The sequence below is a fragment of the Ceratotherium simum genome, chromosome 5 (assembly GCF_057802395.1).
Source record: "Ceratotherium simum simum isolate JZ-2026a chromosome 5, ASM5780239v1, whole genome shotgun sequence".
NCBI classification, from domain to species: Eukaryota; Metazoa; Chordata; class Mammalia; order Perissodactyla; family Rhinocerotidae; genus Ceratotherium; species Ceratotherium simum.
In genome coordinates this window covers 15,011,632-15,036,125 of record NC_141904.1, presented here as the reverse complement: position 1 = coordinate 15,036,125, position 24,494 = coordinate 15,011,632, and the positions used below count along the sequence as shown (strand labels likewise).

Below are 24,494 nucleotides of genomic sequence, written 5' to 3'. Positions count from 1 at the left end.
TTTTAAGCTGTTCCCTTGACCTCTCCCATGCCCCTGAGTTCTAAAAAACTTCATCTCTCAGGCAACTGTTCATTTGGCATTTAACATTGAACTTAAAACACACTATTAAGGCTATATCTTTTCTTTGCCTCAGGAAGGGCCTAAAATAACCTTCACCGATATTTGTATTAATGTATACTGCCCTTTATGTATTAAAGTTATGTGCCTGCTCTTTCTTCAGTAGTATTGTTTTTCCGGTAGAGGCGATGGGTTATTTTGAACCAGATGCCTTGTCTATTTTCCCTCTGTCTGCTTGCTCACACTGACACAGTATCTCATTGGTACAAAGATACATGAGCAAGTCCTAACTGTGGCCTCATGAACACCCTTAGTTGACCATCTCAGCAAGGCAAGTAGAACACTGTGATGGACGTGAGAGTGAGGAAACATAGTTATAAGAACTTCTAGCCTATGCATGTGCAGATCATTTAGCTAGTATGTAGAAGAGTATACTTTCTGTTTGGGTTTTTCCATTTTATTTCCATTACAGTACAACTAGAATAATAATCATTTTAAAATATTATCTCCGGGACCGGCCTGGTGGCGTAGTGGTTAAGTTCATGCAATTCACTTCAGCAGTCTGGGGTTCACAGGTTCAGGTCTTGGACGAAGACCAACACACCACGGTCAAGCCATGCTGTGGCGGCATCCCATATAAAATAGAGGAAGATGGGCAGGGATGTAGTCCAGGGTCAGTCTTCCTCAGCAAAAAGAGGAGGATTGGCAACAGATGTTAGCTCAGGGCTAATCTTCCAAAAAGAAAAAAAATTATCTCCTAATGTCAAACTTGAAATTAGTTTGTTTTGTCATCTTTATTTCTGATGATGGATTATCCAATGATTTCTGACCATAAGAGTATAGATACTAGACCCATAGAGAGAAATTCTTACATATTAATGAATGTGTGATTTTCATGGTATATTACTCCAAATCAGTGTTCTAATATATATTATGACTAGAAAGTAGTTAAGACTTTAAGAATAGATATATGTATATTTTTTTTGTGAGGAAGATCAGCCCTGAGCTAACATCTGATGCCAATCCTCCTCTTTTTTTTTTTTTTCCTGAGGAAGATTGGCCCTGAGCTAACATCCAAGCCCATCTTCCTCTACTTTATATGGGACGCTGCCACAGCATGGCTCGACAAGCAGTGTGTTGGTGCATGCCCAGGATCCGAACCAGCAAACCCCAGGCCACCGTGGTGGAGTGCGCGCACTTGACCGCTTGCGTCACCTGGCCGGCCTCAAGAATAGATATTTTAGAACTTACACATCAAAATGAGTGTTGAATATTGGGAAGTTCCTCCCGTAATCCATCAGTGCCTGCTTTGATCAAAATATTTTGGAACTACTCTTAAGAATTGCCTTGAGAACCACCCCAAATGAGTTTCAGTTTTTTACTATGGTGTTTTTGTTGTTATTGTTGTTTTTCTTACTCTAAATGATGTTACCCAGCTGGATTTCCCCATCTTCACATACCACAATCTGTGACAGTTAACTTAAGACTCTCCTAGTTCCTGACGATATATCATTATCAAGGTTTTCTAGCTAATGTACCCCTTAGCTCTTTAGGAAGTTTCAAAAGAGGGTAAAGAATGTAATGAACAACATTTACATTATTGTGTAAGGGGGAACCTTTCTAAGGCAACTCATTTGGAGAAAGTAGCAGTCATTTGGATGAATAAGATATCTCTTATTCATGATTTACATGAAATGATTTACATGATTGATATGCCTTTTTTATTCACTAGTTCATAGTCAGTCATTGAAAGTGTCCTGAGAACATGCTTCTGTTTAATTTTTATAGTAGTTTGGTGATAAATCAGGTATATAGAAGAACTGATAACTTAGAAAGCCAGTTATGCACATGGAAAGATAGCATTAATTGTTTCATACCGATAAGTAATTTAAATAAATTCATCAAAAAAGCCCCCTGAACATAAATCTCAGATAACTGTAATAGATAGATAGTAACGATTACCATGGTATATTGTTTGATAAGGATTTTCACAAAGGTTTCTTAATGTTTGGGAAAACCTCCTAGAGACATTGTTACAGCAGCACTCAAGTTATCAGCTGTATGCTGGGGCTAGAAAGGCCTGAGTGTGCCCTGTTTTTGAGGAGAGCATTTCAAAGAGCTGGTGCAAGCAAGCCTCAGTAACACTAAAGCTACCATCTAGGAACACTGAATTTTTAGGGGTCAAAGATTTTTCATATACCAGTGAAATGTTGTGGTGTTCACTTTTGGAGAGAAGCAGACTGCATGCATTTCAGGTCATGCTGACACAAACACAGCAAGGTCTCAGCCATAAGTGGACAGAACCCAAAAATAATCAGGAATTCAGTGAAAGCACTAATATGTTAATAGTTGTTAAAATTTTTTTCTTCAACTCTACTCAGTTTTATTGAAAATTTAATTTGTGGTTTAAGTTGGAACATATCTTTTTTCCCCTTCCATAGCTTGATCATGACTTAAAACACGCTCACGAACTTCGCCAGGCTGCATTCAAGCTCTATGCCTCTCTCGGAGCAAATGATGAAGACATCCGGAAGAAGGTGAGTCTGGGAGAGGGGCGTCCCCCAGTCCTGACAGCCAGCAGGCAGGGAGTGACGTCAACCTGAAAGTCGTGGTGAAGAGCACTAACAGTGACTGTTTGAATATAATAAAGCAGAGTGACTAAAGGCATAATTGAAGAATGAATGGGACCCGGATTTGGGGAGTTGTTTGTTTGTTTTAGAACATAGAGTGGCATGGCCGTGCTGGAATGACAAATAACTGGCGTGCTTTTTTGTGTCATTAATATGGATTATTATGTTGCACATTTTTGCATGTGTTCTGATAAAAATTCTAGCACTGTGAAGCTTCAGACACCTTGAAAGACCTAACACTAGAATTGTAAATGTTATTTATGGAAATACTTTCCAATGCCATTGAGAAATTCAAATCTCTATTGTATATTGTTCTTTGATATGTGGCTAGTTATGTTTTGATTTTTTTTGCTACTGTGCAAGTTTGATGTGAATAAAATCTTTGTGGAATAATGATTTTATGTTTAGTGAGTGGTCATCTGAATTTTCCAGCTCCCAAAAAATGTGTCACTGGTATAGCACCTTATGTTACTACAGCCTAGTCCAACACTGAACTCATGTTCTTTATGAGAGTAGTTCTAAGCAGGGAGTAAATTAGGTAAGCTCTGACCTGGCTCCTTCTACAAACCAAAAGGCTGGAGCTTACCGCTCAAAAAATATATAATCTAATAAATTTTACACAAGGCTTCTAGGAACATCAGTAAATTAGTCCACACGGTCTATCTCGACGAGCCATAGAAGAAAGAGCAAATTGGGCATTATTTACTGAATATGGCGATTTACTAAATCTCCCCATCTATATTGGTATTTTAAGGAAGATAAGAGATATCACATGGGAATTTACCATGATTCAAAGAAGTACTTTGGGCTTTTAGAGAGAGAATTATGGAATAACCATAGGTTTATTGAAATAAATTGAAAACGAACCATTCTTAAAGAAAATTGAAATAATAGCAGTAAGATTAGTTATGTGAGTAGCTTTGATTTAAAATCAGGGCAAAAAACACAACTAAGCTGAATGTTTTCCATGTACTTCAATTTAGTTCAGTTAACAAGAGGTTTTTGACTTGAAGTGTTTTTAGTAAATATCTATTAAAATCCTTTTTGACACCTCTAAGCTTTCATTTGTAAACTGTTACTTCAAGGCAGACATACTATAGTGATATGACATTCACTATGTCTAAACATGTTTTACGGATGTGTTTCATTCAGTTTAGGTACATGGTGTATTGCAAGGGAGGAGGCTTTTACGGCAACTTATATAGATAAAACATTTTTAAAAAATTGACATGGACTGTGTAACTTAAATACATAACAATTTGTTTTTGGCTGGTTATTAGGGCCCATTGGAAAGAGGAGAAGTATTTTACCCATTTTTTTAGCTTAAGAAGGCCATGCCATGGACTGAAAGGGAGATAGATAGATGGACCATAATGGGGGGAAATAGGATGTCCATTTGTACTTATTTGTACTTTTTTGTTAATAAACTATTGTTTTGGAATTAATGACTTAATTTGTGATATCATGTTCTAGAAATACTTGCAACATAACAGTTTGATCAGTAGTCTATTAAAACTTGTATTCGTAATGTGTATAATTTACTGGTAAGGCTTAATCCTGATAATTTATGTAGAAAGATGACAAATAAAGAATAAGTTATAATTATTATAGTTTTTTTGTGTGGTGAAGAAAAGATACTGTGACATTCCTATGTAATGGGGATTATATAGCTTTTTTAGGAAGATATTTAATTTCTGGGAAATTAAGTGTTTGAAGAATTTATAGTTCATAGCAACTACTGAAGAGAGAAATTGTAAAATCGAAAACATAAAGTAATTTTGTGATGAAATCTGCATGAAAATGGTTCTTAGGAGTGGAGAATCGTTATTTTCAGTGTATAAAAAATGATAAATGATAACTCTTTTTTTGAATGCATTTATTTCTATTCCATTTTTTGTTGAAATAATATTTGGATAGATTTTTATTTACTTTCTCCATGAAATATTTATTTACCTTTTACACTTATGCCTTATGAACTTTTATTGTATTCCTTTTTTTGTGTAGATTCTTGAAGTACAATGTTTATTATTGTTTTTTTTAATGCAATATTTATGCTTGCCAAGATGGAATTTCAGGTTACTAAGTTAATGAGTGGAGAATCTCTGAAAGAAATTTCAAGGACTATAGACCTATCTCCCCCTCCCACCAAAACAAAGGCAACAAAAAGGCTTTTTGTTTGTTTCAGGATAAAAGTGTGAAATGTTCAGTTGGTCTGCCTTTTAAATTGAAAATGGGAATGTAATTCAATAAATACAGGAAATAACATATATCCCATTACCCTATTATGGCCAGTTAACAAAACGCAGAATGAAGAAGAGAACACTAGAGCAAAGACGTCAACACAATGAGAGGTACACACAGCAGTAAAGAGAAAGATACAGGCCTTCTCTCCTCATGGAATTATGTCTCTCTCTCATTGCTTCTAAAGCCTTCTGAAGGCCTGCTGTGATTTCATGTCTTGATACGTTCTCTCTGGGCCAGACAAAATTAAGCTGAAGACTGAATATGACCTGTAGGTCAGAGATTTACCACTCCTGCTTTGGGGCAGTGTTGATGTATTCCCATTAAAAGAAACCAACTATATAACAGTCTCTGGAACCTAATAAGCACTCAATAAATATTTATTGAAAAACAGAGAAATGAAAATGCAGAAATCATACACAGAGTGACATTTCCTTTAATATGCCTGGATCTTTCTGTTTCCTTTTGTGCAGAGCAAAGGTGGTATCCTAATTCCTTGCTTTGCATCCTTTATCACTCTGTGGCATACTTATAGGTTTCCTGTTGGGTCCTGTGAGAGAGTGAAGGAAGGTGAAAAGAGTTCTGCAGGTGAGAGTGGAAAATATTAACATTGGCTGTGACATGAAGAGGGAGAAGAAGCCCAAGAAAAGAGGAAGGACCACTGAGCTTGACAACAGATGTGGTCTGGCCATATTAAACTTAGAATAATTCAAGGATTTTAGTTAGGGAAAGCAAAGGCAGGGGCAGGAATTGAGAGCTCAGTGGAAGAAGGGTCCAGAGCACATGAGTAGTAACTGCACTGACAGCAATGCCAGGTAAAAATTAGCCATACTCTGCCGTGGGGAAGGTCCAGTTTCTGATGATAGCCTTTACCACATATTAATGCTGCCTAAGAAGCGTAAGTTCAGTTAATGAGACAGTAAAAAATAAAGAAGATAGCTAACAAATAATTTCAAGTACTGGCATCCCCAATCAAAACCCCAGTCAGTGGTTAAGTCGTGCAGAGGCAGCAGTGGCAAACAATCCTGGGATTGTGAAGCCAATTCTTTTATAACAAAGAATTGCTTTTATGAAGACCATCACTTGATTGGTACATATTGATTATCAATGAGGTTGGAAATTTAAAAGGGCTGTCTCTCTTTTACTCTCATCAGAAATACTTAGAAACTGTAAATTGAGGAAAATTAGAAGTAGTCAATATAAATTAAAATTCAAGGAAATTAATAAACTTAACAGGATGTTTTTATTTTTGATAAAAATAAAACACATTGCAAATGTTAAATGTAGTACTTATTGTAGCCTTCGCTCCTTTGAGGTATGTGACTACTGGAGCCTTTCAGAAAGCTTTCCTCTTGGATTTTGAGTGCTTGTATTTTAGCTGGAGATCCCTTTTTCAGGAACTAGAATGTAAGCTCCATGAGGGCAGGAATTTTTTATGTTTTGTTCATCACTGTATTCCCAACATCTTCAGTACTACCAGGTGCCATAGTTGGCACTTAATAAATATTTGAAGAATGAATGAATGAATGGACAAACAAATGGATGAATGAACCATATTGCACAACTGCGTTATTAAGCACCCTTAATTGAGTTACATATGGGCCTCTCTATATTAAGAGCTTTCATAACTTTGCTAGCAGGTGTATGGTATGTGAAAGATTTAAAATAGGGAAAATTTACCTCTGATCAAAAAGACAAGGGGTTTCACTATATTTAACACAGAGAAAATGCAGGAAATTCCCAGTTTTCAAGAGGCAGACAATCCCAAGGGCGTGTCTTCTGCTCACTTTGGTATAGGTCAAAGAGAACATGTTTTATGGTATGGTACTTGTTTAATTTTGAATTAATTTTTACCGTTATTTCTTAAGTTTTTTTCCTTTCTAAATGTATGATTTAAAAAAATGTATAGCATTCACAAGTGTGAATCTGGACCAATTATTTTTTTGTAGGGATGAAAGTATGATTTGGTTTATAGATATTAGCCTAACTCTCAGAAATCAACCTATTCTGTGTAGTGATATACACCTTATAAAATATTATCTTCCGAATTAATGAATGTCAGATTTTTAAGGTCGGTCATTTCATTCAGTTCTACGTAGATTGATTGAACTACCTACATTGTGTAAACGTTGCCCGATGGGTGGACGGAGGAGGGAAGGCAGTGAGGGGAGGTAAGGAGCACTAAGACACAGCCTTAAAACTCAGCATTTATAATAAAACCTCAGTAAGCAGAGAAAAGTAAGGAATGGCCAGGAAGAATTTGCCAGGGATTCAAAGAATTATTTGGAACCAATTAAAATGGACAAGGTGGTATTAATGGAGCTATCCTTGAATCAGTTTGGAAATTAATAGTTTAATATTTCTTGTCATTTTTACTGTTTCCTAAATGTCTTTTATATTTCCAAGAAATGAAAACATGAAATCTTAAATTTTTGTCCCTGGCGGGGTGGGGTTGGGTGGGTGGAAAACATCCAGTCACAGTGGTTTTACATGACGTATATGAAGAAGGTAGCCAAGAGTGGGATGTTTTTTCTTTTTAAATTGAACAATTTTTTTGAGAAGTATAGGCACAGAAAAAGAAAAGGAAAACAAAGAAGAATGAGAATTTGTCTTCTACCCTCTTTTTCCTAGCAAAGGGATTTATAACTGCAGGGTCATTGTGAGGATGAGATAGAATGTATTTAAAATATTTAGCATGGTACCTGTAGGTGCTCAATAAAGGGAAGCATTTATTAGAATATCTTAAATGACTTCATTGGAAGATTAAAAATAAATATATATTTTAAGTATATTAGGAGAGGGCCGGCTCCGTGGCTTGGTGGTTAAGTGCGCGCGCTCTGATGCTGGTGGCCCGGGTTCGGATCCCGGGCGCGCCCCGAGGCACCACTTCTCCGTCCAACCCGAGGCCGAGTCCCACGTACAGCAACTAGAAGGATGTGAACCTATGACATGCAACTATCTACTGGGGCTTTGGGGGGAAAAAATGAATAAATAAAATCTTTAAAAAAAAAAAAAAAAAAGTATATTAGGAGAAAAGCTGAACAATGTTGAGGTGTAAATAATAAAGGTTTGCAGTGAAGTGATTTTACACTGTAAATTTCCAAAACTGTTAGTTATTCATTCTAGTAAAAGTAAATTTATTCTTCAGAAGCATATACTCTTTCTTTAGTTTTCTTATTAATGACAAGATGTCTTCTTAGAACTCTTATAATTGTTTTTAAAATATATGTAAAATACTGGTTTTCAAGGGGCTGGCCCGGTGGTATAGTGGTTAAGTTCACACACTCTGCTTTGGCGGCCTGGGGTTTGCAGGTTCAGATCCCGGGTGTGGACCTACACACCGTTTATCAAGCCATGCTGTGGCAGGCATCCCACGTATAAAGTAGAGGAAGATGGGCACAGATGTTAGCCCAGGGCCAATCTTCCTCAGCAAAAAAAAAAAAAGTTTTCAAAACTTTTTGTTGCTATAACATGCCCTCTGAAGCATCAAATTTTGTTTTTCTTAGAGTTAAATAGAATATAAATTAATAATTGGTTAAAATAATAGGTAATAGATGTTTTGAGAAAAGTAAGGAGGCCAAATTCTATCTAACTTTCGTTATCTAAGTATTACTGTCCTTGGTTGCCGTAGATGTCATTTCTCCAAAGGGACATCATTCATATGAAACCATATCCTAAATATATGTTCAGATTTTGGACAAATGTAAATTCTTCTATATTTTTAAAGTTAGAAGATTTTAAAGTACATTTGTAAATTGAGGTCAGTTTTTAAAAATATCTTTCTGCTGTCTCAAAAACTTGGTAAACATTTCACTTTGAACATTTTTATCATTTGTCATAGCTTGATTTTATTACTAGTTGGTCTTCTGGGTAACAGTATAATTATACCATGAATTTATGTTTTTAAATATTTTGCAAAGTTCAATAATTCTAAATGGTCATTTAAAAGGCATAGTGTCAAAATTCTGTATTTGTCTCTGTCGTGAAATGAGGCAGATGCAAGGAATTATTTCTGAGCCTTAGTCTACATCTTGAAACAAACGTCTTGAACATTGTGAAGGTTTTCGACGGTACCACAGAAGTAGCACCCTTCAGGACTTGGCTCTGCTACTGAATAACAACAAATTCATGCAGAATTCAGAATCCCTTCACTTAATATGTGGTTAAAGTGTTAGTTATCTTCTTAAAGCTAATCTACCAAAGAATTTTAAATGAACTCTGCAACATTCATTCTTGATGGTAAGTATTTTAAAGAGTTAACCATGGCAGGACCAGGTTTTGCCACTTGCCCACGGTATTGAGACCCTTGGCTTCAGCATACTGAAAGAAGCAAACCTGGGAGGGCTAATGCCGTAGACATAATAGAGGTATTTATAAAATGAAGTGATGAATTTTTATTTCAGAGTGTCATTAAATGGAGACATGAAATTGAGTGTTATACTATTATTTGTGGTGTTGTAGTTATATAAACCATTGCATTACAATTCTTATTCTTTTTTTTTAAACTATGAGGTACAGATTGGTTATTTTGTTAGTTTGTAATCTAATTATTACAGATGTCTTGAAATGGGCTAAAATATGATCTTTATTTAGATTTGCAGAGCTAGTGACTTAGTTGGATTTTCAAGAATGTTCTAACTGGGAATGATTGAAATATTTGGAATGATATAATATTTGTGGAGTAGTTGACCTTGAGAAAATTGAGTTTGTGATGAAGAACCAGGACCATTGCTACACTCTTCTATGATTAAAGTGCTAGCACAGGAGTTGGCAAACTACACCCTGTGGGTGCTTATTACCTATGTAATAATTCTGTAGCCTATGAGCTAAGAAAGGTTTTTGCACTTTTAAATGGGAAAAAAAAAACAAAAGTAGAAAAATATTTCGACATGTAAAAAGTAAATGCAAATTTGTGTCCGTGAAGGTTTTTTTCCTTTATTTTTTCAGCTTGATCGAGGTATAATAGACAAAATGCCCATCAAGTTTTATTGGAATACAACCATGTTCATTTGTTTATGTGTTGCCTGTGGTTGTTCTGCACAATAACGGTAGCTTGAGTAGTTGGCAACAGAATCATATGGCCCACAAAGCCTAAACTGTTTACTGTCTGGCCCTTTACAGAAAAGTTTGCCTGCTTTGTGCTAATACTGCATAGCTTAATGGAAACAATCATAAACCAGTTTAGTGAAAAACTACACTTCTCATTTGCCTCTTTGTACTGGACTGTAGAAGGAAATGGGGCCCTATCAAAGCCAGGGCAGGGAGAGGTCAGTTGTCTGACTTTCTGAAAGAGAGGCATTATCAAGTGACATTGTCATTGTCACTGGATACTTTCCTACATGCTGAGTCCCTTGTTTGAATGATTTTGGCATGTGATGGACCCCAGACAAATTGGATAATAACTATGGCTTTTGGTTATGGTAGGAAATGTTATTACATTCTGTGTATTGGTTAGCCAAGTTGCCTGAATAAGGTTTTTCACCATGCCACAGAGAAAAAATTAAGATCCAGTTCACTTATTAAGCAAATATTTATTCAGCCTTTGCTACATACAAAACATTGTATTAGGTGGTATGGGGGCATGCAAAAATCGTATAATTCAGGCACTTACATCAAGAGATAATCTGTTTGGGAAACCGAATTTAACATAACTACTAGCATTTATTGAGCACTTACTGTGTGCTGGGCACTGTGCTAAGCGTTAGCACATTCTCTCTCTTAAACCTCATACAACCCTGTGAGATAGCTGTTGCGGGTCAGGAAACAAGCAGTTTGACCAGCCACCCAGCTAGTAAGTGATAGCACCTACATCATATCCCAATCTCTCTGACTCCAGAGCATATGCTGTTAACCATTACGTTGCTTTACTCATGTAAAGTTAAATACCATTATTAGAGCCAAATTATGACATGGAATGGCCAGAAATTTCACAGGATAATGTGTGATAGTCTGAAATGATTGAAAAAGAAAACTATGAATTGGGAGAACTTAATAGTATATTAGCTGGTGGCAAAGCATCAGTTTCAGAAAATGTGTCTTTTCTCTCACATAGTTTTTGGTACAAAGTGGGTAATGAGATGCTTTAATTACATCAATTTATTCCTCTGGCATTTATGATATACCTCCTGTGTGCCTAGGAATGAAGCAGAAAACTGGCGTGTACCTTGTGGGAGCTTACCGTTTAAAGTAGTTAAGGAGATGAGACACTAAATTGCTAGGTAGTAATTCTAGGGCCTCATGTGTGTACAAAAAGTCTTGTCTATGTTGACATCCAGTTTTTCCATGATAGATAAACCCAGATATGATTGAGATGTGATTGTAATTGAAATAACCTATTATGAATGAGTCTGGAAAAGTCCATCTCCTATAAAGAAGTTTGGTCGGAAGAATTCTCACCTTCTTCCAAAATATTAAAACCCGTTGTTTCAGGAGTTTTGACCCACAGAATAAGGGATCTCCGTATCTGTGTTCCTTTTACCTCAGTTGAAAAAATGTTTTCCTAAGGGCACGTCTATGTGTGATTACATTGTAAATTAGTGTTCTAGAAAGAAAGCATCCAGAGTTAATGATGTCATAGAGATACTATTTCAGCATTTTATTTTGTAGACAGCTTCCTTATGAAATAGATTTAAACTTGAGGCAACATTTTGAAATCCTTGGGTCTTCTTTTAATAGTTATTCCCTTGTCAGACTATAATGTTTGTAACTAGAATGTAATCCATAAAAGCAGTACTTGGCATATAGTAGATGCTTTGCCTGTATTTATTGAGTAAACTGTGTCTGGACATTAAAATTCAGCCAGCCAACCTGTAGCATAATTAAGACTGTTGCATGCACCGCTGTGTGTATAGAGGAGCAGGGGCTGATCAGGGCCGTTGTGTTGCACAAATGCTAGGGAGGTGCGTCGTTCAGATCCCTGGGATGGAAAACAGTAAGAGATGGAGGGGAAGTTTCTAGTTCTGTTGTTTGAATGGTACTTTATAATGGTTTTTTTTATGTGTTAAAATAAAAGAGTATAATTCAGTGGCTGTTTAGGTTCTGCCATTAAGCTAATGATTGAATTTTAAAAATTGAACTCTTAACATATAGAGAAATATTTTTTATAGAGAAAGTGTTGATCTATTTTTAGACATTGTAAGTATTTCTGACAGAGTGTGTTTATATTTTTGGTTTTAGGGGAAGGAGAAGTTGGGCCAAGAGAGAGCTGCCACTTTTTTCCAAAGTGTAGAAAAGTTTAAAACTTTGAATATTTCTTCTAAACATTTAATGTAAGTGAAAGTTTCCAAGCTATTAAGAAGATAAAAAGGTCCTGAGGTAGAAATTACAAAATAAAGAGGCTTAAAAGCAAGAATGAAATATAGAAGTGTAAGAATAGGCCCACCATAAGAGCCCCCTCCTCTTTGTCCTCCACTCCTAAAGTGAAGTGATATGCTCCCACGCACAGTCAGGCCCAGGAGAGGCTAGATGTTAATTTAGTTCAATGCCTTCAAGTGAAAGGACCAAAAGGAGGCCTCAACCCTTACGAGGTTTTGCCTTTCAGTTCTCTGGTTGAGAGGAGATGATGCCCTGTTTTCTCCTACCCTCTGCCTCTCGAGATGGTGGAGTTAGAGGACTTTGGTATAAATGTGGAAGTGGATAGCAATAGAAGAGTGAGAGAAGGGAAGAAATACTTTAAGTGTTTACTGAGACTCCAGAATATAATATGTTGATCAGTGATTCTAAGAGAAACTGTGTATCTTTTAGAAAAAAGAGGCTTTGGTAAAAACTACCCTTTATTTAAAAAATAAATAAGGAAAATGTCAGAAAATCTTACATTGGAGCAGTGAGCAAGATATTACATAGAATAGTCTGTGGTTGGGAAAGTCTGCAGTTCTCATTTAGAACAGATGGAACTTATGACCTGAGAACAGTAGAATGTTAGTTCCATTTGGTTAGTATCTGCTGAAGCTAGACCCTGATTCTAGAATGAAGATCCGATCATTCATCAGGGAATTGAACTGAAAAGTCAGCAGAACTTGCTTACAGTTTCTTCACAGTTTTTTCTTGGCTTGTCTTGTCCTCATTGGCTTGCATCCCCTCTGACCTTTGGCATTTGTACCTCCAACCCAAGCTGAATCATTGATTTGTCATTTTCTCTCTTGCAGGCCCTGTGAATTGTATCTTTTTTTTTTTCCTTGTCAGTTCAGTTTATTAATGATCACCTCTCTTTCCTCTTACAGTATACTAATCTTTATTGGTCTAGGATGTCAGTATATAGTCTGTAGTTCCCACAGCACTGCTAGCTTTTTAAAGTTCTTTTCTTTCCCAGTTTCCAAAGTCAGATCTCAATTTAGTTATTAAGGCTAAGCAAAAATCTCATCCTTACAGCACAGTGAGTGGAAAGGATCTCCCTTTGGAAGCAGACATTATAAGCAGTGGAACCCCAGCTCTGCCCCGGTTTGCCTAGAGAACCTGGACCAGTGACTTACTCTCTCTGAACTTCAGAGACCTCATTGATCAACTGAAGAAGTTGCATGAGTTTATTTCTAAGACCCCTTCAGATTTTAACATTATTCAACCAAATTAACAGTCATAAATATGTTTAGTTCTTTCAGATAGTTATGTCTGCCACCATTAATGACATGCAGAAGAATACAATAAGAGAATTGGTTTCTCAGTTGAACCTATTTAGGAGCAAGCCCTGCAGCTGACCTTACTTGATTCATGGAAGGCCATGTGCTGTTGAGGATTTTTTTGTTTGTTTTGCTTTGTTTTAGTAAAAGGGAAATGGCATAAGGATGTACTCAGGAATTATAAATGTTAGGTGCTCAAGCATTTCCATGATGTGCATGGTATCATGTCCTTTAGTTAAGTATTCTGTGGCAAAATCAGTATGGTCACTTCTTAAGACCTAGGAAAAGTTGGGTTTTCCATTTTTAGGAATGATCCCTCACCAGGCCCCTACTGATTCTACTCAGTCCACCAGATAAGCTGGTGTTACTTGCTTATCTCACTCTAGTGTCTACTGTGTTAACTCATAGCCACTCTCCTTCCTTTCAGCCTCTACCCCATTTCTAAAACCAGTCTCTTGACTGTGCTGACATCAGACTTGGTATTCATAGGGCTCATCTCCTTAAAAAGAAGATAAGTTAGATGAGGGGCTAGACCTTCAATAATGGTCGCCTGGTAGAGTAGACTCAAGTGTGTGCCCTGGGACTCATCTACATTGACACTTATGAGACTAAAGCATTGCCACCCATATGCCATAGGTTCAGTCTCGATTGTAGATCCTTTTTCCTTGCCAGACCTACTCTTTCTGTTCTGACCTCCTTGTGCTGCACCCTGCTTGGCTGTTTAGTCCGTGCTGCTTTAACTAGGCTTTCTGGATTTGATACTTGATCCACTTAGATCTTAGATGGCTGCCTCTTCTGACTTCTGATTCCAAGTCTTCACTCCTTCTGGCCAGTTTTGTCTTGTTATCCTCTGTTAGAACTCCTTCTGGGAACCTTTCACAAAAGCCCATTTGGAATTAGATTGTATTTGCCTGACCATTGTGTTCATTAGCATACGTAATTTATGTTAACAGAATGCCCGTTTTGCCATTCAACTCCCTTGACTCTGTGCCCACCCACTTTGAATTGTCTGAGACATTTGCTGACACCACTAAGAATCTGCCTAGTTTCTTGACCTGGTTTTGATGACAGTTCAAAGTCCAAGCTGAAGTTTCTAGTACCTGAAAAATGCTCCATCCTGGGTCGTGCTGGAAGAATAGTTGGGTCTTGTTTTTTTGAAGCCCATATCTCTTCCAGTTCTTCCTATGCTCTGAGGAAAAGATGATGCATGACTTGACCACAACTAAGTTATTGGTCCACTAGAACTCATGGAGGGCTAGGGAATTCTCTTATAAGCCAAGGCCGTCGTCTTGTTAACATTCCCATGTGTATAATGAACCTCTGCCTTAGGATTATCTGGGTTTTGCATTTTCTCCATGACCCTCTAGCTGACTGCCGTCTTCTCCCACAGGCCGTCTCCTAGCCCAATGACAGGGGCCTCAGATCCTGCTCAAGTAGATCCTCATCTACCCCTGCAAGAGCTGCAATGACAGAGACAAAAAGCTTAGCAAAAGCATGTAGTCATGAAGACTAAAGACACCAGCAGAGAGGTGCACGATATTTGGTCCAATGACCTAAAACTTGGTCGGTTTGGGATGCAGCATTTTTTGTGTGATTTAATTCTGTAGTTAAATTTACAGCCCACATCGCTAGAAAAGCAGAGAAAGAGAGCGGTCTCCTCCACTCTGCGGGTTCAGTCCACCACTAACACTCCTGGCTGGCACAGTGTCTGTGTAACAGAGGGCACTGTCTCGCTCTCCTTTTTTTTTCTAGCCCATCCAACAAGTTGTACCACAGGGCATATTTGCTGAGCTATGGCTGAGGAATCTCCAACCAGAACCATGAGGCAGAACAACTTCCAGCTCCATTTGGCATTGCTCTTACGTTCTGGAAGGACCTAAGATCCTTTGCAGGGGGTAGGACATGGCACTCTCCATCATTATCAAGGCTTTATAGCACAGTACTGGGGTCATTGAAAGGCACCATGGAGAACATGTTTTATTGCTTTTGGCTTTCCAATCCCAAATCTGAAAAGCTATCTGGTGCTCTGTTAGACCTTTATGTGAGTCAAAGGGCTGTGGCAGCAGCCACTGCCACTTCCTTCCCTGCTGACCTGAAAATTTTTTCTCTGGATTCAATTCCAAACCTTTCCCTGTCTTGTAATCACGTTTTTATCCTTGTTTTGGTCAGTGTATTCACTATAATGCTCCTTTTATCCCTCCTCAGGTGGTCTCATTGCCCTCAAGGCTACAAAACCCCGGTTAGGTCATGTTGCTCATTCACCTGGCCTCTCAGGATACCCTTTTGGATTGAAATCCTAAATTCATATTCTGATTTTCCATTGTATTCACTCTCTTGCTCCCAGACTGATATTTTGGTGGAGAAGGGGGATGAGACACTCAAGTACAGTCATGTATCGCTTAACGACGGGCATGTTCTGAGAAATGTGTCGTTAGGCTATTCGTCGTTGTGCGAACATCATAGAGTGTACTTACACAAACCTAGGTGGTAATACACACTCAGGCTATATGGTACTAATCTTATGGGGCCACTGTCGTGTATGCTGGTTCATCGTTGACCAGAACATCTTTATGTGTGCATAACTGTAGTGTGCTTTCTGGAACCCTAGCAGGGTTACTGAAGTCCCTCCATAACTAGTTCAATTAAAATTCCAGGCCTCCTACTGCAGAGATTTTGATAGACTGTGACCTAAGAAGGGTCAGCTTGTGCTTGAAGGGAAGATACCTCCAGGGAGTCCTACTGTTTTCTGTCCGAACTCAGGGGAAAGGTTTGCCAGCCACCTTATAGCTACACTCTATCCCCAAAGTATCAGCCACCACACCCCCGAAAACTTAAAAGAAAACAGGAAGCTACCCTCTAACGTTACAGTGATTGGCTGCTAATGTAGTTCTCCACTGTCCTCCAGCACAAGCCTGAATATTCTTTTTTAAGGCCATTAATGGCCGCTTTCCAACCGGTAGTAAAACTCCCATGCTTGAGAATGGATGTTTTTCCTACTTACCCTTTGTAGATACTTTGTCAGTCTCTCCCTTAAGCCCCATGGCCCCTGTCATTCCTAAAGTGCTCTTGCTGACATAGAATCAAGTGCCATAGCACTCATTAAACAGTTAATTGTACTTGCTTATTCAAAACTGTAAGTCTGGTGGGAGCAAGGGCTCCCTCCCCAACGATTGTATATTCAGGTTTTAAAACCATGCCTAGCACTCAGTGGGCACTCAGATATTTGCTGAATAAATAAATGTGGGCATGTAAATAGGAGCTGTGCCCTATTTGCCCTTCCTTGCCTTCTCCCTGATTTTGGCCCTCTATCTAACTAGACCTGCGCTGTCTCCAGTCTGCGCTGTCTCCAGTCTGCGCTGTTTCCAGTCTCTTCTAACCTACCTTTCTTCCCATGTTGCTTTTGAACAACATGATAGTTTTGCCCAGACAGACTAACACGATTTTTATTTACCTGCTGATTGCAAAGGACTAGAGATAAAATAATCATTGCAGTATTCCCCCATTTTACTGAAGGCCCAGAAAGGTCAAGTAAATTGCTTGAGCAAATCTGTATGCCTACATGATTGCTGCGCCTGCCTTGTCCCTTGGCACATTTATATCTTTGGTTGAATGTGGCCAGTAAACGTTATCCAGAAGCCTCTTTCAAGGCTTGCCTTGCCCAGGTTTCCTAAGCACCTGGAGCCAGTGCTAATAATATTTCTTAGTTCTTGGAGAGTAATTATATGTCCCCATCCCTGCCACTACCACTTTATTCTGTGATAATGTAATTATACTCAATACAGACAGCTGTTTCTCCCAAGTTATCGCTTCTCATTCCTAAGTAAAAATAATTTCCCGAGCCACTAGTGAGGAGCTTTTAGGCTTCAGCATTTAGCCATCCAGTGCCTGAGACTTTTGCCCCAGGTTTTAGTTTCCTTCCCATGCTGAAGGTACTGATTTGGCCTTGTCTGTTTCAAGAACATTGACTAGTGCTTGATTGAAGTGAGCTGTCAGCCAGCTAGTTTTTGACAGTGGCTGTAGCACAGAAGATAAATAGCTTGGAAAACACATTACTGTTATCCCGAGGAAATAGTAATAAGGTCCTAACTAGTTTATTGGGGTGAGAATGGTGATGGAATGAATATAAGGTGTAGTGCAGTCACTTGATTGGGTATTCAGGAAGAGATGGAGTCAAAGTTAACACAGATTTAGTGCCTGGGTGACTGGGAGGATGATAACACCATTAGCAGAGAAAGAGAAACAGACATAGGGAAAGAACAGGTTTAGGGAGAGAAGCTAAACTCAGTATGGGACATATGAGTTAGAAGTTCTACCAAGCATCCGGATTGTGTTTAGCAGGCAGTTGGAAATCTGGAGCTAGATGTCAGGAAAGAACTCTAGGACAGAATTTTAGATTAGGGAACTACCCATATCAAGCTGATTTGACGTCACACATTGTCATATATGTAGAGTGAGAGATTAACAGAGCCTTGGGACACGTCCATTTAAGGAAGGGAAGAGGTGAGAGGACTATAACTATAGTTTAGAGAGGTTAAAGTTGGGACATTTATGGCTTTTAAATAGGGGTGGAAGTGGGAGGTGGGGCAGGCCGAGGAAAAGGAGCCAGTGGGATGGAGCAGAATAAAGATGGAAGAAAGAGGCGTGGGAGGTAGTTTCTGGATCAAGGTGGCTTTGAGCTTTGAAGTACTCAACTTCAGCGTACCAAGAGTGAAGAAAAAAGAAAAACATGGAGACATTTTAGTAAGAAGAGGGAAGTTGAGGCAACTTGTATCCCAGAAAGAAAGCCATGTTTCTGTAAAAAATGAGGTGGGCATAGCGAGACTGAGGGCATGAGGGAAGTAGAAGAATTTGAAGTAGGAAGTAAACATCCCAGGGAATATGGGCATCTCCTGCAGGTGAGTGCAGGGCTGGTGGAGCAGCAGTGAGGGTCTTCCTGAGGTGCGGCAGCATACACTGAGAGATGAGGCAGCCGGGTGTGGTGGTGTTCTACTGTAATTGCAGCAGTTTGGGATCTGAAGCAGGAATGCGTTGTGGGAGGACAGTGAAAAAAGAGAATCTGTCTACTAAGTGGAGTATCTGAGCAGGGCATCCAGATCAGGGAGAAAGGTATATGAATGTCGAGAGGAGTAGGCAGACAGCGAGAAAGGGAGGAGTTTCGAGACTGGAAGTGACAGTGAGGAGAGAGGGTAGGTGTGCATGAAGATAAGGGTGGGATTAGGTTTGGCTGGAATGAGGAGTAGATCAACATGTAAGTTTTCTTTGCCACTTTGGAACCTGCAGATCAGTATAGTTACCATTCCTACCCTACAGCTAAAGTGTGGGTCTCTGTTCTTAGTAGTTGATATTCTTCTCCCCATCACTGTTAATTTCAACTCTATTTTCTTCTCTTCCCATTTGGATTGAATATCCTGAGATTTCCCACTCCCTCCTGTTCTGAGGTCAGCCTTCTAATACCTTTCATTTTAGTCTAGGTCAGTGATCTTCAAACTTGGCTGCACACTGGACTCTACCTGAGGAGCTTTTAAAGAAAACACAGATGCCTGGGCCCCACACCAGAGAATCTGGTTTAATTGGCCTGCGATTTTTTTAAAGCTCCCCAAGTGATCTTGCTGGGGGAATAATGACTCTCATTAATGCATTACCCATAGTGGGAACTACCTGATGAGCACAGAGTACTTCTCTGACCAGGGCCATAATACAAGCATGGCTCAGCATAAGGGCTCTGGAGTCAGAGGCTTTGGTTCCAGTCTCAGCTCTGTGATCCCAGGCAAGCTCTGTATTATCTAGAATCCTCAGTTTCCTAATATGCCGATGGGAATAATCGTAATAATGCCTACAAAAGGGTTAAATTAGGTAATGTAATGTGCTTATTAGCACAATGCCTGGCACATAGACATACTCAACACGAATTGTTTTTGTTAATATTTGTGTTGTAGTTGCATTAGCATTTTTTCTAATATGCTGTTTTTCCATAGGAACACTTATAACTTAATTTCTTCCACACACTGTTTATTTTATATCTATACATTGCTTACTGAAGGAAAATTATAGGCTATCTTGTTTTTAAATTTAAAAAAAATGCTTCATGATTGTAGTGATTACATATAGCAGGACTTGGTGCTGCAGTGAAAGATGGCAAGGGTTACTTTTCTAAGTATTTAACTTAGTTTCAACTTGCTTGGTAATCAAGTAGCCACAGGGTGGCTCTGTCAGAAACCCACAGAGTTCATTCATAAGGGCTGAGTGTGGACCATGGTTTTTGTAGAATCTCAACCTGGCAGGAACCTGCCCAATGGTAGTTCAGTTATATCTTTTTCTCAAGACTCCTTAGGCAACACCTCTGCAATATTTATGTCATGTAATTATTGTTTTAAGTGTTTTTAAAAATAAAGAAACATAATCTGCCCCTTAGGCCTGACATTCAGCCTGGCAGATCCTTAGTGGGGTAGCCTTACCTTTCTGATGAGCTGCCTGTCCCCTCTGCAAAATGATTGTTCCAGAGGTAAAAAAACTCTTGCTAAAAACAACATTAAACTTTTTGATGGACGTTCGCATACTTGCATTTACAAGCAGTGAAGTTTTTCATCTTCATGTTGTTATTTATGCAGCATTAACCTTTTTCTCCAGATCATTGAGACTGAAAATATGATGGACCGAATTGTGACTGGCTTGTCTGAGTCTAGTGTCAAGGTGCGGTTAGCTGCCGTCAGGTATGAGCTTTAAATGGTCTGAATAAAAATCCTTTGCCGTGTGTTTAACCTCTTTCCTTTCCGGACCTTCACCGAGTAAGCACAGAATCCAAATGTTACTCCAAAGTATGCTCAGGTGAATTCAGTGTATAACATTATTTAACAGAGACGCTAGCCTGAAAAGCCTGTGAAGTGTTCTTAAGTAGTTGAAGTAGCAATGTCTGTAGATATACTTGAATTGTATATTAGTAACTGTGAAATACCAAGCAATGTATTTGAAAAGTAAAAGTTTCAGCTTCTTGTGAAGCTAATTTTGATTATTCTTTGTAGATGTTTGCACAGTTTATCTAGATCTGTGCAGCAGCTTCGAACCAGTTTCCAGGATCACGCTGTATGGAAACCTTTAATGAAGGTAAGAAGAAAGGGTCAGCGAGTAACTCCTTCCCACGGAGTGTTTAGTGAGCTGAGGTAGCTGACAGCACTCTCTGATCTAGGAGTATGTCTGATTTCTGTGTAGAGCGTTTTGAACAGTTATCTCCTCAAATCTGATCTTCCTATGTGTTTAGTATTACACTTTAGACTTACATCCAGAGTCATCTTGGTAATTTTTAGTTATAAGAAGGAAAGGAATCAGCCACTTACAGATATACCCTGTTCTTAGTCTTTTGGCAATCCCTGGATATTTTTAACACAACTGTTACCTCCTGCTTCTCTACTCCAAAATAACTTCTTTGGTCTTAGGTCTTTCCTTGAGGGCCAAAAAAAAAAGTGGTTCAGGTCAAACAAATCTGAATCGAGACTTAGAATATGCATCAGGTTGCTGCTAATAATATTATCCCTAATATATTACAGAACCACAGGTCAACTTGGCCTCTGGTCCATCTTTTTTTTTTTTTTAAGTGACCGTATACCTTGCATTTAATCAGCAGAATTTTTTGTTTATGTTTTTGGTTTTTTAGTACCTACTATGAAAGCCTCCAGGCACAATAAGTCTACCAAAAATTTTTACTATGGCGCTGTTGCCCTCAGCTTGAAGCTTCAGGTTACAGTAGAGCCATTAATGTGGTAGAAGGGGAGGCTTCAGACAGGAAGAATATGGAGTAGGCTTTGAAGGCAAAAGGAAGGCAGGAGGATTTTGCAGAGATAAGAACAGCATGGGCAAAGGGGGAAGGGAAGAGGGCGAAAGGGATGATTAGGCACATATGTGTGGTGATGGATTGTAATTAGTCTTTGGGTGGTGAACATGATGTAATCTATGCAGAAATAGAAGTATGATGTACACCTGAAATTAATACAATGTTATAAACCAATGTTACCGCAATAAAATAAATAAAAAAGAACAGCATGGACAGAAACATGTATGTGTGGGAAGCGTGAGATGCCTTCAAGACTGTAGTGAGGGATGGGGTAGGAGAGCCGGGTGGAAGAGTTGGACCAGTGCTCTCTTCAGTCAAGAGATTTTACTGTTGTCAGTCTTTCTTGCTCTTAGATTGTACCTTTTTCATAGCATCTTAATCTTGATTTATTGATTCGGTCCATTCAAGATTTTTTTAAAGTGCTCCCGTTTCCCAAAATAACTTACAAATATTTCCTCTGGAGCCATTTTTCTGATTGCTCAGCTCAGTACCCCTTTATCTTATGAATCAGAAATGGAGCAACATGTGGTTTCTAACTAGTTCTACCTGGGAAGAGGCTTGGTGAGCAGTCTAGAATTTTGTGCACTTGGGCACATGTGGGTATAATTACTATGAAGCTACTACTTTGTTGCATATTTAAAGTATAGTTTTAAAAGCTTGGAAGTCAACCAATGATTTCTTTCCGATCATTTTAGGTTCCTCTTAGTTCAAAGACTGTTTGCATATCTATTGATTTTTCCCCTTTTGCTTTTCTGTTTTCTAACTTTCATGTTTTTAACTGTTGGTTAGCAAACCACGGAAGAGTAGCCATTTGATTTTAGTTACAAATTTTATTTGTGATTATTTTTTGTTCTTATTGGTGAAATTTGGTCACTGTTAGATGTCAACTTCTGAATTTCCCATTATATCTTACACTACACTGAGTAAATGCTTAAGAATTTCATAGAATCTCTTCTGTTTTTGTTTATCATTTTGTCATCTAATTTGAAAATAAAACTTGACGAAAAGCACATTAATCTCTATAAAACAATAAATATATTTAAAAAAATGAATCATATCAAACAAAGCAACTTTTTAAAGCCTTCCTAGGTACTCACTTATTTCAACCAGTGATTCTAAAGTAGTATAATTTTGGAAAATGATTATTTCTCTTATTTCACAAACATTCATTGAGCCCATTTTGTGCAATACCATTTGGTTGAAACAGGCCAGGATAAATTAGACCGTAAATATACAGATTATTCCTTCAAGAAGCTTAAATATGTTAAGAGAAAAAGAGATTGGCATGGCTGCACATAGAATTTGAGTAGTATGGAGAGTAATAACTGTCTTAAGAGATGTCATAAACAATGGCTGTGGGTACTCAGAGGAGGATAGAAGACTTCTGACTGGAAGGGCTCCAAGGAGGCTTCTGGAATGGGACAGCCTTAAAGCATGGGTAGGGGGTGCAGCTGAGAGATATAGGAAGGGCAAGGCAAGGGGAGGGTGAAGAGGGTCTTAGATGGATTGTGGCAGACAGAGAGATCAGCGTGCATAATGGATGAGATTTGATCTTTATCAGCTAGCTAATAACTCACGGGAGAGTTAAAACATAGTGTCTTAGGAGAACTGCTTCTATTTTGTAATTCTTATTTATTCTTAACTTGAGAACTTCAGACTTGATTTAGCTGAAAAAAGCAGATAATATATTTAACTCCCTAAATTTTTTGTGTGTGATTATTCCTTTCTAATTTGCATAACTAGAGCTCCTAGGACTCTTTTTGGGATCATAAGCTTGATCCTGATCTGATCCCAAATGCAAAGGATTTAGTTAAAGTGGTTATTGCGTATAAGGAGTAATGTTTGTGAAGCTTTCTCTCTTACAATCTAGAAAGAACGGGTTCTGATAATAGCTAATGGGGACTAACATTTCTCAGCATGCCCTCTTCTGAGTTCAGTGGGAGTCCGTGGCAGTTAGTTTACTGTATACCTACTATGTGCCTGATAACAGCAATTATCATAATAAATTGCCTTTTTAAAAGCCTCACTTATATAGTCATTACTTTGTGCCGGTTACTATTCTAAAATCTTTTCATATATTCTCACAATAACCTATGAAGCAGGTACTATTATTATCCCTATTTTTTCAGCTGAGGAATTCGTATACCTGTTTAGTGGTTGAGCTGAAATTTGCACTCAGGCAGTCTGTATTCTTAACTTCCATGCTATGCTGCTTCCCTTATTATTATATCACATTTAATCCTGAATAGTCCTATCAAGGAAGTGTTGTTTTCCTTAATCCCTCAATTCGAAGGCTCAAAGAGGTTAAGAAATGTGCTCAAGTGCACACATCTAGAAATGGAGGAGAGAGGGTTGGAACCAGAGCTGGGTGATTCCAGTTCTGAGAACCAGTTCACCACATTACCCTGCCTGTGCAGTAGCTTGATCCATCCATGCTCCTGGTCAAACAGTCTTTCAAAGACACATCAGAAAGGCTCACACCCTAGGGCAATTCTCTGGTTTCATACTTGGCCTGATTTGATGGAGTAGAATGAACTAACTTGCCCCAAAGCAGTCCCATGGTCTTCACACTTTCACATAGAGCACCCCCTCCCTGACTTGTGTCTTTCTTCTTTTCCATGCAGCAACCCCCATCCTGGCAGCAGGGCTATAGTTTCTCCAGGAAGAGAGATGTGAGTGCCTTAGTCAGTCATAGTTATAGCACTAGGTAAAGGTTGACACAGTATCAAGTGGTCTTTCCTAGCCATCTCTCCAGTAGGAGAAATCAGGTTGAAAGATAAATTGTTTTTTTCTCATTTATTCTTATGATCTCACCTCCACGTTTCCAAACCATTAATAGTGTCCCTGTTTTCAATTCCATAGGTTTTACAAAATGCACCAGATGAAATCCTAGTAGTAGCATCTTCCATGCTATGTAATCTTCTTCTTGATTTTTCTCCAAGCAAAGAGGTTAGTATTGATTTTCTCTTCCTAGACTTTGCCTAGTCTACTAAGAGCTCAGCCAAATAATTTTCATAGTAGTTGACACTGAAATTTGACGATTGGGTTTAAAAACTACTTCTGAATTGTTTGAAAGGGTAGGGGATGGGGGCGGCAAAATAAATCATTTTTAACCATGGTTATCTTTTC

At 38.5% G+C, this 24,494-nt stretch overlaps 1 protein-coding gene across 13 annotated transcripts in view; it reads left to right on the top strand.

Moving 5' to 3' along the window:
* Positions 1-24,494, top strand: part of ARMC8 (armadillo repeat containing 8) — a 103,296-nt gene that overhangs the window by 57,545 nt on the left and 21,257 nt on the right. For all 13 annotated transcript variants that reach the window (XM_087430510.1, XM_087430517.1, XM_087430509.1 and 10 more), the window contains 4 exons: positions 2,499-2,594; positions 20,168-20,250; positions 20,560-20,641; positions 24,228-24,314. In XM_087430510.1, the coding sequence (XP_087286636.1) occupies positions 2,499-2,594; positions 20,168-20,250; positions 20,560-20,641; positions 24,228-24,314 (348 nt within the window). The remainder of the gene's footprint in view (positions 1-2,498; positions 2,595-20,167; positions 20,251-20,559; positions 20,642-24,227; positions 24,315-24,494) is intronic.